Source organism: Petromyzon marinus (genome assembly GCF_048934315.1).
Source record: "Petromyzon marinus isolate PM22_M1 ecotype Great Lakes invasive population chromosome 76 unlocalized genomic scaffold, UKy_Petmar_22M1.pri1.0 chr76_unloc.3, whole genome shotgun sequence".
Lineage (NCBI taxonomy): Eukaryota > Metazoa > Chordata > Hyperoartia > Petromyzontiformes > Petromyzontidae > Petromyzon > Petromyzon marinus.
Window position 1 is genome coordinate 925,598 of NW_027422620.1, and position 14,657 is coordinate 940,254.

Genomic DNA, 14,657 nt, shown 5'->3' on the forward strand with positions numbered 1-14,657 from the left:
TAGCCTTAACAGACTGTAGGGGCAAGTGCTGTTAGCGAGCACCTTTGAAGGCCGGAACGGTACACGAGGGGGTGGGTGGCCAGCACCACGCCCGACCGCCTTTGTCTCCCCAGTGGCGATGTTTACACACCGCACCAGGTACTCATTTGAGGCTGAGTCGAACTAGGGGAGTCCCAGGGCCGGTTCAGATAATCATCACTGGTGTTGGCCGTGAGCGGGAATCGAACCTGGGTCGCCAGGTTCATAGCGCAGCAAAGCGCTAACTGCTACACTATCGCTCCTCATCTATTACGCAAACAACAACCGCCATTCGCCACTAAGTGGCGGTGACGTCACCACGACGCTTGTGCCAGGCTATGTGCACCCTGAGGCCACGTGAAGTGTCGAATGCCCGCTGGCAGGAGGTCACGGGGCAGACCCAGGTGCCACGGGTCGACTGACTGAGATGACTGGCTGATGCACCACCTGTGCCCCCTACCTCCTTGCGGTGCAGGACAGGCAACTCTGTCGTGGACAGTGCTGTGGGGGGAGATCCAATTTTGATTGGCTTCTCCCCTCATGGCATATGTGTCCACCACAGGGGCTAAACGGGGGCTCTGGACGGGTGCGAGGGGCTGGTAACCCCTCCACCTTCAATTAATTACCACGAAACCACACACATAAACACACAGACACACACACACACAGACACACACAGACACACGCACAGACACACGCACAGACACACGCACAGACACACAGACACACGCACAGACACACGCACAGACACACACAGACACACACACACATACACACAGACATACACACAGACATACACAGACACACACACACAGACACACACAGACACACACACAGACACACACACACAGACACACACACACAAACAGACACACACACACACACAGACACACGTATACACACACACAGACACACACACACAGACAGACACACACAAACACACACACGTGTATACACACACACAGACACACACGTACACACACGTATACACACACGCACACAGACACACACGTACACACACACACGTATACACACACACACGTACACAGACACACACACAGACACAAACACAGTGACACACACACACACACACAAACACAGTGACACACACACACACGTACACACACACACAGACACACACACACACACACATACACACTCACACACACGTACACACACACACGCACACGTACACACGCACACGTACACACACACGCACTCACACCCTGTGTGTACACGAACCTTCGCCTTCTTGCGGATGTGCTTGAGCAGCGGGTGCACGGGGTGTGGGCCCGGCTGTGCCAGGGCGCCGTGGGAGTAGCGCTTGAGCGCCGGCCGGTGCAGAACTCGCAGCCGCATGGGCCCCATGTGGGTGGGGAAGAACGGCTGGCGAAGCTCCACCGCGGGGATCGAGTGCTGCTCCCTCGCACGCACGGGAGGGACGGGCCGGGGGGCGGTGGTGGCGCGGCGGTCAGGGCGAAGAGACGGATGTCGGGGGGGCGGAGGGAGACGCGGAGAGGGAGACGTGGGGGGAGACGCGGAGGGAGACAGAGAGGGAGACGCGGAGGGAGACAGAGATGGAGACAGAGAGGGAGACAGAGAGGGAGACACGGAGGGAGACAGAGAGGGAGACGCAGAGAGACACAGGGAGACACAGAGAGACAGAGGGAGACACGAAGGGAGACAGAGAGGGAGACATGGAGGGAGACAGGGAGGGAGACACGGAGGGAGACACGGAGGGAGACACGGAGGGAGACACGGAGGGAGACAGGGAGGGAGACAGGGAGGGAGACAGGGAGGGAGACAAAGAGGGAGACACGGAGGGAGACAGAGAGGGAGACAGAGAGGGAGACAGAGAGGGAGACAGAGAGGGAGACACGGAGGGAGACACGGAGGGAGACACAGAGGGAGACAGAGAGGGAGACACGGAGGGAGACACGGAGAGACACAGAGAGGGAGACACGGAGGGAGACAAAGAGGGAGACAGAGAGGGAGACACGGAGGGAGACACGGAGAGAGACAGAGAGGGAGACACGGAGGGAGACACGGAGGGAGACACAGAGGGAGACAGAGAGGGAGACAGAGAGGGAGACAGAGAGGGAGACAGAGAGGGAGACGCGGAGGGAGACAGAGAGGGACAGAGGGAGACACGAAGGGAGACAGAGAGGGAGACACGGAGGGAGACACAGAGGGAGACACGGAGGGAGACACGGAGGGAGACACGGAGAGAGACAGAGAGGGAGACACGGAGGGAGACAGAGAGGGAGACACGGAGGGAGACACAGAGGGAGACAGAGAGGGAGACAGAGAGGGAGACACGGAGGGAGACAGAGAGGGAGACGCGGAGGGAGACAGAGAGGGAGACACAGAGAGACAGAGGGAGACACGAAGGGAGACAGAGAGGGAGACACGGATGGAGACACGGAGGGAGACACAGAGGGAGACACGGAGGGAGACACAGAGGGAGACATGGAGGGAGACACGGAGGGAGACACAGAGGGAGACAGAGAGGGAGACACGGCGGGAGACACGGAGGGAGACAGAGAGGGAGACAGAGAGGGAGACAGAGAGGGAGACAGAGAGGGAGACAGAGAGGGAGACAGAGAGGGAGACAGAGAGGGAGACACGGAGGGAGACAGAGAGGGAGACAGAGTGGGAGACACGGAGAGACAGAGGGAGACACGAAGGGAGACAGAGAGGGAGACAGAGAGGGAGACACGGATGGAGACACGGAGGGAGACAGAGAGGGAGACAGAGAGGGAGACACGGAGGGAGACAGAGAGGGAGACAGGGAGGGAGACACGAAGAGAGACAGAGAGGGAGACAGAGAGGGAGACAGAGAGGGAGACACGGAGGGAGACAGAGAGGGAGACACAGAGGGAGACACGAAGGGAGACAGAGAGGGAGACACGGAGGGAGACAGAGAGAGAGACACGGAGGGAGACAGAGAGGGAGACACGGAGGGAGACAGAGAGGGAGACAGAGAGGGAGACACAGAGGGAGACACGAAGGGAGACAGAGAGGGAGACACGGAGGGAGACAGAGAGGGAGACACAGAGGGAGACACGAAGGGAGACAGAGAGGGAGACACGGAGGGAGACAGAGAGAGAGACACGGAGGGAGACACGGAGAGAGGCAGAGAGGGAGACACGGAGGGAGACACGGAGGGAGACAGAGGGAGACACAGAGGGAGACAGAGAGGGAGACACAGAGGGAGACACGGAGGGAGACAGAGAGGGAGACACGGAGAGAGGCAGAGAGGGAGACACGGAGGGAGACACGGAGGGAGACAGAGAGGGAGACACGGAGGGAGACACAGAGAGAGACACGGAGGGAGACACGGAGGGAGACACGGAGGGAGACAAAGAGGGAGACACAGAGGGAGACAGAGAGGGAGACACGGAGAGAGGCAGAGAGGGAGACACGGAGGGAGACACGGAGGGGCGACCACCACCTCCCCGCCCCCTCACCTGGATGATGTTGCCACCGAAGGTTCCGCGGACGCTCGTCTGCTTGGGGTGGTAGAACTCGTCGTTGGAGAGGTTCCAGGGATCCCGTGTCGAACCCTGGCTCAGCCGCTGGGGGGTCGGGAGGGGAGAGGGTGAGAGTCTCTGTGTGGTGAGTCTGTGGGTCTCTGTGTGCTGAGTCTGTGGGTCACTGTGTGGTGAGTCTGTGGGTCTCTGTGTGGTGAGTCTGTGGGTCTCTGTGTGGTGAGTATGTGGGTCTCTGTGTGGTGAGTCTGTGGGTCTCTGTGTGGTGAGTCTGTGGGTCTCTGTGTGGTGAGTCTGTGGGTCTCTGTGTGGTGAGTCTGTGGGTCTCTGTGTGGTGAGTCTGTGGGTCTCTGTGTGGTGAGTCTGTGGGTCTCTGTGTGGTGAGTCTGTGGGTCTCTGTATGGTGAGTCTGGGTCTCTGTGTGGTGAGTCTGTGGGTCTCTGTGTGGTGAGTCTGTGGGTCTCTGTGTGGTGAGTCTGTGGGTCTCTGTGTGGTGAGTCTGTGGGTCTCTGTGTGGTGAGTCTGTGGGTCTCTGTGTGGTGAGTCTGTGGGTCTCTGTGTGGTGAGTCTGTGGGTCTCTGTGTGGTGAGTGTATGGGTCTCTGTGTGGTGAGTCTGTGGGTCTCTGTGTGGTGAGTCTGTGGGTCTGTGTGTGGTGAGTCTGTGGGTCTCTGTGTGGTGAGTCTGTGGGTCTCTGTGTGGTGAGTCTGTGGGTCTCTGTGTGGTGAGTCTGTGGGTCTCTGTGTGGTGAGTGTATGGGTCTCTGTGTGGTGAGTCTGTGGGTCTCTGTGTGGTGAGTCTGTGGGTCTGTGTGTGGTGAGTCTGTGGGTCTCTGTGTGCTGAGTCTGTATGCAACTGAAACCCGGAGCGGTACCCTGGATCTCAGCGGCTCCGGCACCGCGACCTCTGACCTCTGAGCCGCACCCCCCACCGCAATCCACCCTCCACCACCCCCCACCACTCCCCACCACTCCCCACCACTCCTCACCATCCCTCACCACCCCCCCACCACTCCCTGTCATCACCTGCTGGGCATCATCCTTGGAGGTGCCGGCCTTGCCCAGGAGCAGTTTGCTGCGCCTGAGCGGAGGCTCTTTCTTGGACTCCTTGCTGGGGGAGCTGGGCGGAGTGTTCTCACTCTCCTCGGCCAGTTCTGGGGGGGCCACAGAGGTCACAGGTTAAGTGGACGGGGGGAGGGGCGGCACTGAAGGTAACGTGCAGGAAGGGGGAGGAGTCACTGAAGGTAACGTGGAGGAAGGGGGAGGAGTCACTGAAGGTAACGTGGAGGAAGGGGGAGGAGTCACTGAAGGTAACGTGCATGCAGGGGGAGGAGTCACTGAAGGTAACGTGCAGGAAGGGGGAGGAGTCACTGAAGGTAACGTGCAGGAAGGGGGAGGAGTCACTGAAGGTAACGTGCAGGAAGGGGGAGGAGTCACTGAAGGTAACGTGCAGGAAGGGGGAGGAGTCACTGAAGGTAACGTGCAGGAAGGGGGAGTCACTGAAGGTAACGTGCAGGGTGAGGGGTCACTGAAGGTAACGTGCAGGGTGAGGAGTCACTGAAGGTAACGTGCAGGCAGGGGGAGGAGTCACTGAAGGTAACGTGCAGGGTGAGGGGTCACTGAAGGTGACGTGCAGGGTGAGGAGTCACTGAAGGTAACGTGCAGGGTGAGGAGTCACTGAAGGTAACGTGCAGGCAGGAGGAGGAGTCACTGAAGGTGACGTGCAGGCAGGGTGACGTGCAGGCAGGGTAGGGGTGGGGTCACTGTCACGGACGCACCCAGCGTGATGTTCTCGTCGTTGGGGTCGAGGGTGAGCACGGGAGGCGAGGGAATGGACTCCATCATCTGGTCGTCCCAGATGATGGAGTCCTCCCAGCGGCCATACACCAGCTCCTCGTTGTCCACGGGGAAGATGGAGTACCACGTCTTGTGCTCCTCCTCTGGTGAGGTGAGAGGTCGCGAGGTGAGAGGTCACGGTGAGGGGTCACGGTGAGATAGGTCACGATGACAGAGGTCACAATGAGAGAGGTCACTGAGAGGTCACGGTGAGTGAGGTCACGGTGAGTGAGGTCACGGTGAGTGAGGTCACGGTGAGTGAGGTCACGGTGAGAGAGGTCACGGTGAGAGAGGTCACGGTGAGAGGTCACGGTGAGAGGTCACGATGAGAGAGGTCACGATGAGAGAGGTCACGATGAGAGGTCACGATGAGAGAGGTCACGATGAGAGAGGTCACAATGACAGGGGTCACAATGAGAGAGGTCACTGAGAGGTCACGGCAAGTGAGGTCACGGTAAGTGAGGTCACGGTGAGAGAGGTCACGGTGAGAGGTCACGATGAGAGGTCAGTGAGAGGTCATGGTGATGGGTCACGATGAGAAAGGTCATGGTGAGAGGTCACAGTGAGAGGTCACGGTGAGAGGTCACGGTGAGGGGTCGCTGGTGGTGGCGAGCTGTCAAACTAAAACTAAACTACAGTACAATAAATCCTTTGATTGTGAGCATAATTCATTCCGGAAACGTGTTTGTAATCCAAAGCACTCGCACGTCAAAGCACTCGTACATCGGTTGTGATCACGTGACGCTCGGCAGTACAAAGTGTCTGCACGTACTACTACTCGTATTGCCAAGGCCCTCCCTCGCTCGTTCCGTCAAATTTATACTTGTTACAAATTCTACCTCGACCCGCAAAACACTCGCAGGCCAAGTTACCCGCAACCCAAGGTTTCGCTGTGTAGCCCTATCTTACACCTCGGCCTTGAGTGCCGTCCTCCCGCAATTAAACCGCCTTCGGGTAACCGCGCCACGATACCAAGGTTCGAGAGCAGCTCAATCTTGATTGGAAGTTTCTGTGACTGCAGGAATCCATACTCCATGGGTATTTTTCGGTAAAGTCACATAGGTAAAAATGTTTTTTTTTAAACTCAAATTAAATCACGACGTGTCAGAGGCAACACAAACACGAGCTTCCTTGCTCCTGATGGAAACTCAAATTAAATCACGACGTTTCAGAGGCGACACAAACTTCATTTGCGCCTGATGGAAACAACTCAAATTAAATCACGACGTGTCAGAGGCAACGCAAGCTTCCTTGCGCCTGATGAAAACAACTCAAATTAAATCACGACGTGTCAGAAGTAACACAAACACAAGCTTCCTTGCTCCTGATGGAAACTCAAATTAAATCACGACGTGTCAGAGGTGACACAAGCTTCCTTGCGCCTGATGGAAACAACTCAAATTAAATCACGACGTGTCAGAGGTAACACAAACTCCCTTGCGCCTGATGGAAACAACTCAAATTAAATCACGACGTTTCAGAGGCGACACACGGGTAGAAGGGAGTGAGATGGAACAGATGGAGATTAGTCCACACACGGTGTAGAAGGGAGTGAGATGGAACAGATGGAGATTAGTCCACACACGGTGTAGAAGAGAGTGAGATGGAACAGATAGAGATTAGTCCACACACGGGTAGAAGAGAGTGAGATGGAACAGATGGAGATTAGTCCACACACGGGTAGAAGGGAGCGAGATGGAACAGATGGAGATTAGTCCACACACGGAGTAGAAGGGAGTGATATGGAACAGATGGAGATTAGTCCACACACGGGTATAAGGGAGTGAGATGGAACAGATGGAGATTAGTCCACACATGTGGTAGAAGGGAGTGAGATGGAACAGATGGAGCTTAGTCCACACACGGTGTAAAAGGGAGCGAGATGGAATAGATGGAGATTAGTCCACACACGGGTAGAAGGGCGTGAGATGGAACAGATGGAGATTAGTCCACACACGGTGCAGAAGAGAGTGAGATGGAACAGATGGAGATTAGTCCACACACGGTGTAGAAGGCAGCGAGATGGAACAGATGGAGATTAGTCCACACACGGTGTAGAAGGGAGTGATATGGAACAGATGGAGATTAGTCCACACACGGGGTAGAAGAGAGTGAGATGGAACAGATGGAGATTAGTCCACACACGGTGTAGAAGGCAGCGAGATGGAACCGATGGAGATTAGTCCACACACGGTGTAGAAGGCAGTGAGATGGAACAGATGGAGATTAGTCCACACACGGGGTAGAAGGGAGTGAGATGGAACCGATAGAGATTAGTCCACACACGGTGTTAGAAGGGAGTGAGATGTAACAGATGGAGATTAGTCCACACACGGGGTAGAAGAGAGTGAGATGGAACAGATGGAGATTAGTCCACACACGGGTAGAAGGGAGTGAGATGGAACAGATGGAGATTAGTCCACACACGGTGTAGAAGGGAGTGAGATGGAACAGATGGAGATTAGTCCACACACGGCGTTAGAGAAGGGGGCGAGATGGAACAGATGGAGATTAGTCCACACACGGTGTGGAAGGGAGTGAGATGGAACAGATGGAGATTAGTCCACACACGGCGTCAGAGAAGCAAGCGAGATGGAACAGATGGAGATTAGTCCACACACGGTGTAGAAGGGAGTGAGATGGAACAGATGGAGATTAGTCCACACGGTGTAGAAGGGAGCGAGATGGAACAGATGGAGATTAGTCCACGCACGGCGTCAGAGAAGGGAGTGAGATGGAACAGATGGAGATTAGTCCACCCCCGTCACCGTCACCGCGTGCCTCACCGGCGCCCTCTGCCGTGGGCTGCTGCTGCTGCTGCTGTCCCGGCTGCTTCTCCTTGCCCATCTTGCCGGCTCCCGAGGCGGTGGGGGGCCCCGGCTTTGGCGGCGTGGGGGGCACAGCGGAGCACGACAGCCAGCTGTTGCTCCGGTTGAGGCCTTGCAGTGGGGGGCCGAGCGGGGGGGGGGGGGGGGCCGGGCGAGTGAGAGACGAGTGGTCAGGTGAGGTGTGTGTGGCGGTGTTTTTAGTTACTGGCCGGCCCACGGACTTGGAATCTTGTCTTGGATTAATAGACGGCCCGCACGGAGGGTTTGGTGGGAGGGGGGAGTGTGACGTCATCAGGCACGCTGCATGACGTCATCAGGCACGCTGCGTGACGTCACGAGGCACACTGCGTGACGTCATCAGGCACACCGCGTGACGTCATCAGGCACGCCGCGTGACGTCATCAGGCACGCCGCGTGACGTCATCAGGCACGCCGCGTGACGTCATCAGGCACGCCGCGTGACGTCATCAGGCACGCTGCGTGACGTCATCAGGCACGCTGCGTGACGTCATCAGGCACGCTGCGTGACGTCATCAGGCACGCTGCGTGACGCTGCCGCATGCGGGTGACATGACAGATGTGACGTCGCCGCTCACCCTGCTGAGCGTTGTAGGCCGACGGCGTTCCTCGTGAAGCTCGTGGGCAGCCAGCCCCTCCCTCACCCCCCACCCCACCCCCCACCCCCCACCTCACCCCCCACCTCACACCCCCCACCTCACCCCCCCACCTCACCCCCCCACCTCACCCCCCACCTCACCCCCCACCCACCACCCCACCCCCCAGGGCCTCACCCTGCTGAGCGTTGTAGGCCATGGCGTTCCTGGTGACGCTCGTGGGCAGCCATCCGGCGTGGCTGACGCGCTGTGACTTGGGCGCGCGGTGCCGGATGTCCTCGCCGTTCCACACGATGTCCTCCTCCCACGGCAGCTGCGCCACCATCAGAAAGTGCTCGTCGGTTGGGAAGGGGACCTCGGCGAGGAGGGCCGCCGCCCTCTTCTTGGCCGCCGTCGCTCCCCGCTCGTCGCCGCCGCCGGCCGTCGGCCCCGCCGGGGGGGCGGCCTCGTCGGCTCTCGCGGCCGCCTCGGCGGGCGAGCAGGTGGACGACGAGGAGGAGGAGGAGGAGGACGAGGAGGAGGAGGACGAGGACGACGAGGAGGAGGACGACGACGAGGCCGTCGCCGCTGGGAGGGGGGCGGCTGTTGCCGGGGCGGCGGCCGACGGAGCGACGCCGACTCCCGGCTCTTCGGCGGCGACGTCGGCGACGTCATCGTCGTCGTCGTCTTCGTCGTCGTCGTCGGCACGGCCCGTGAGGTGCCTGACGGCCTCGCGAACGCGGGGGTCCGGCTCCGGCAGCGCTGCCTCAGCGGCGGCGGCGGCGGCGGCGGCGGCGGCGCTGTCGGAGGAGGCGGCGGCGGCCGAGCAGCCTCCTGGCAACGCTGGGGGGGGAGACGGACGGTTTGAGTGAGACACAACAACAACAACAACAACCATCACAACCACCCACCACTCATACACAACAACCACCACCACCACCACCACCCGCAACTCATACTCACAACAACAACAACAACCACCCACCACTCATACACAACAACAACCACCACCACCCACCACTCATACACAACAACCACCACCACCACCACCCGCAACTCATACTCACAACAACAACCACCACCACCCGCAACTCATACTCACAACAACAACAACCACCATCACCACCATCCGCCACTCGTACACAACAACAACAACAACCACCATCTAGCACTCATACTCACAACAACAACAACCATCATCACCACCACCACCCGCCACTCATACACAACAACAACCACCACCACCACCCGCCACTCATACTCACAACAACAACCACCACCACCACTCATACTCACAACAACAACCATCATCACCCGCCACTCATACTCACAACACCAACAACAACCACCACCACCCGCAACTCATACTCACAACAACAACAACCACCACCACCCGCAACTCATACTCACAACAACAACAACCACCACCACCCACCACTCATACTCACAACAACAACCACCACCACCACCATCTGCCACTCATACAACAACAACAACCACCACCACCCGCCACTCATACTCACAACAACAACCACCATCACCACCATCCGCCACACATACTCACAACAACAACAACCACCACCACCACTCAGACTCACAACAACAACAACCACCACCACCCGCCACTCATACTCACAACAACAACCACCATCACCACCATCTGCCACTCATACTCACAACAACAACCACCACCACCATCCGCCACTCATACTCACAACAACAACCACCACCACTCATACTCACAACAACAACAACCACCACCACCCGCCACTCATACTCACAACAACAACCACCACCACCATCCACCACTCATACTCACAACACCAACAACAACCACCACCACCATCCGCCACTCATACTCACAACAACAACAACCGCCATTGGCCACCGGCGCTTGTGCCAGGCCAGGTGCACGTTGAGGCCACGTGAAGTGTCGAACGCCCGCTGGCAGGAGGTCATGGGGCAGACCCGGCAGGTGCCACGGGTCAACTGACTGAGATGACTGAGACGACTGGCTGATGCACCACCTGTGCCCCCTACTGTGACAACCTGCTGTGCTTTAGCCGCCCGGCTTACACGGACACACTACAACGGCAAACAACAACCGCCATTCGCCACCAAGTGGCTGCTACGTCACCACGGCGCTTTTTGCCAGGTTAAGTGCACATTAAGGTCACGTCAAGTGGCTACAAAGTCCCGTGACCTCCGCTAGCAGGAGGTCACGGGACAGACCCCAGGTGAATGAGTTAACCAGCCGATGCCCCAGGGCATGGCCGTGGCCGAGAAGACCTGAACCTTAGTGCGGAGCGACAGACCAGGTAGCTTCCACACAGCGTTACGCAACCGATGAAAAGATATTGCCGCTCGACTGATTCGGAGTGAGACCTCTTCTGTTAAACTGGAGTCGGTCATAGGCACACTGCCCAGGTATTGGAAACTCTCCACTCTCTCCACAACTGCCCCATCACCGATTAGGAGTTGTGGGGGTGAAGTGACCGATGGTACAAAATACTCAGGCAGATGCTTAGTTTTGGTGGGGCTGATGGTAAGGCCCCACCTCTTAGTGGCACGCTCCAGTCTCAGCAGTAGCGTCTCCAACTCCTCCTCTGAATGAGCAGCTATTACCAAATCGTCGACATACATAACGTGGTTGAGCAATAGGGAGCCATCCCTTGACCACACCCGGGCATCGATCAGCCTCCCATTATATCTGTACCAAATGGAGATTCCCCCGGTACAGCTATTGAAGGCTTCACGAACTACGTGGTCAAAATAGATGTTAAATAATGTGGGAGCCAAAGGACATCCCTGTCGCACCCCAAGGTGAACAGGGAATGGCTCTGACTCCTGGCCACATAGTTTTACCCGGGCCCGCTCACCATCATGAAGGTCCTTAATGATCGTGAGCAGAGGATCAGGTACTCCAAAAGCACGAAGAACAACCCAGAGCCCAGGCCTACTGATGGCATCATAGGCCTTGACCAGGTCAATAAAGCAGAGATGTAGGTCTTGTTGGAATTCCCTACAGACAGAAAATATGGCATCTGTGCAGGACCGCCCTTTCCTGAAACCGCATTGGGGCTCCGCAAGCCTCTCCTCAGCGTGCCTGGCAAGGCGATGTTGAATAATCCTTGCCAGGACCTTTCCCGGCACACTGAGGATTGAGATGCCCCTGTAGTTGTTACAGTCTGTGCGGGGTCCCCCTTCTTAAAGAGAGGGACCACCAGGGCATCCTTCCAATCCTGCGGAACCCGTCCAGTGGTCCAGACTGTTATTATGATCATGTAGGGCAGTCTGTGCACAAACGCAACCCTCCCTCAGCATTTCGCTTGGGAGATCATCTCTGCCCGGTGCCTTTCCTGGTCTCAGACTCCGGATTGCCGGAGTCCAATGTTTGAGGCACCGCAGCCTGCTTGGGTTATCCCCACTTTGCCGCATGATGTTTTCCAGGCTGAGGGATTATTCCCTACCCCAAGACCTCAGAAATGCTCAGCAAATCTGCAAACCTGTTCCAGGGGGTCGGAGGACGGGGGCACGATGCCAACCCCAGCCGCAAGTGATGGTGAAATTCTCGCTGGCAACTTTCATCAGCTAGCTGAGACCAGGCCACTATGGGTTTGAATGGGGTCCTGGGTGTACACCCACCACCGGAGTGGAAGAATGGCAGGCGCATCTTACAGATGACAAGTCGATGGTCAGAGGGCAGATCAGCTCCACGGTAGGTCCTGGTGTCAAGGACATGGGCTCGCATCCGCTGGTCCGTCACTTTGTAGTCCAGCAGATGTTCTTGCTTGGACCCAGCATGCATCCATGATGTTGTGTGGATGCGCTGACACCGGAACAGCATGTTGGTAATTACAAGCCCATGGGCTGCACCGAAGTCTAGCAGCCTCCTACCGTTGTTATTGAGCTGATCTGGCCCATTGCCTTCCAATCACTCCAGACCAGGTGCCAGCATCATGACCAACTCGGGCATTGAAGTCACCCAACATGATGACTCTATCCCGAGGAGCCACTTTAGCAGCACCTGTGACAGGTCATAGAAGGCATCTGACTCATCGGTCTTGCCTGCATCTCTCCACGGATGTTCGTCTTCGGTGGGGGCATAAGTAACCACGACCACCACTCCTCGCCTCCGGTTGATGCAAAGACGAGCCCAAAGTAGCCTGGGGCTTACAGCTTCCCACACCTCACCGCCATGCTCCCACGCCCCCTTCATTGTTTTGTTCAGAAGAAGAGCCACTCCCTGTTGTTTGGCAGTCTCCTGCCCCGAGTAGAAGACTGTCCACCCCTCATGGTGGCAGGAGCCAGAGCCGGTCCACCGGACCTCCTGAATACCACAGAGATCCAGGCGGTACCGGTCCAGCTCCCGACAGAGGAGTGGCAGCCTCTCCTCCGCAGTGAGCGTTCCACATGGTCACTCGCAGTGGCTTTTTGCCGTTTCTGGAGGAACCCCGAGGGTAGAGATTCAGTCTCCTGACTCCGCCAAATGGGGTTTGGCCAGGAGACGTCATAGACGCCTGTCCCCCCCGGGCCTCCGGCACAAGTCTTAGTTGGATATTTTTCTCCACGTAGGTTGGAGGTGGAGGGGTTACCAGCCCCCCGCACCCATCCAGAACCCCCTTCGGCAGTTGTGGTGGCTACAAACGCTATGAGGGGGAATGGCAAATCTCAATTGGCCCTCCCCCAGTGGCACCGCTCACCACAGCGTTACCGCCCGGCACCAGCGAGGAGGTAGGGGGTTGTTATGCAGACACTACAAGACAAAGACTCCCCGTATAGCCTGAGCAGACTGTAGGGGCAAGTGCTGTTAGCGAGCACCTATGAAGGCCGGAACGGTACACGAGGGGGTGGGTGGCCAGCACCACGCCCGACCGCCTTTGTCTCCCTAGTGGCAATGTTTACACACCGCACCAGGTACTAATCTGAGGCCGAGTCAACCTAGGGGAGGCCCGGGACCGGTCCAGATCATCGTCACTGGTGTTGGCCGTGAGCGAGAATCGAACTCGTGTCGCCGCTCCCCACACACAGACACACACACACAGACACACACAGTGACACACGGACACACACAGTGACACACACACAGACACACACAGTGACAAACACACAGACACACACAGTGACACACAGACACACACAGTGACACACAGACACACACAGTGACACACACACACAGACACACACAGTGACACACGGACACACACAGACACACACAGTGACACACAGACACACACAGTGACACACACACACACAGACACACACAGTGACACTCACACACAGACACACACAGTGACACACACACACAGACACACACAGTGACACACACACAGACACACACAGTAACACACAGACACACACAGTGACACACACACACAGACACACACAGTGACACACACACACAGACACACACAGTGACACACACACAGACACACACAGTGACACACACACAGACACACACAGGCATCCCGGCGGCTGGGAGATGTTGACTACCTCGCCCGGTACACAGGAGGTCGTGGGTTCGCGCTTAACCGCGACACCACCGCTCGCCGTACCACAACACACACCACCTATCACACGAGGCGGACGCTGCGAGGCGGAGACGGTCACCTTGGTCACCGCCGGCGGCGGCGGCGGCGGCGGCGGCGCCACCGGCGCCCCCAGCGGCCGAGGGGCCGTGCGCCCGCAGGCGGAAGCCGTAGTCGAAGCCCAGGCCGTGGGGCGGCACGCCGAGCATGTCGTACCAGAGGCTCGCCGGGCCGTAGCGCCAAGCGGCCACGCGGGGCTCGCTCTGGGGCCCGCCGGGGCCTCGCGAGCCCAGCGACGAGCCCCCTCCCTCCACGGGGGCGATCATCGTCATCTGCACGGGCGTTGGGGGGAGGCGGGGGCAGGG

The 14,657-nt window shown here is 57.9% G+C and overlaps 1 protein-coding gene across 1 annotated transcript in view; it reads right to left on the reverse strand.

The window, feature by feature from the left end:
• Positions 1–14,657, reverse strand: part of LOC116958346 (transcription initiation factor TFIID subunit 1-like) — a 101,305-nt gene that overhangs the window by 64,289 nt on the left and 22,359 nt on the right. Inside the window, 7 exon segments of the mRNA XM_076058570.1 lie at positions 1,261–1,434; positions 3,489–3,596; positions 4,534–4,661; positions 5,286–5,447; positions 8,130–8,282; positions 8,963–9,607; positions 14,375–14,624. Coding sequence (XP_075914685.1) covers positions 1,261–1,434; positions 3,489–3,596; positions 4,534–4,661; positions 5,286–5,447; positions 8,130–8,282; positions 8,963–9,607; positions 14,375–14,624 — 1,620 coding nt within the window.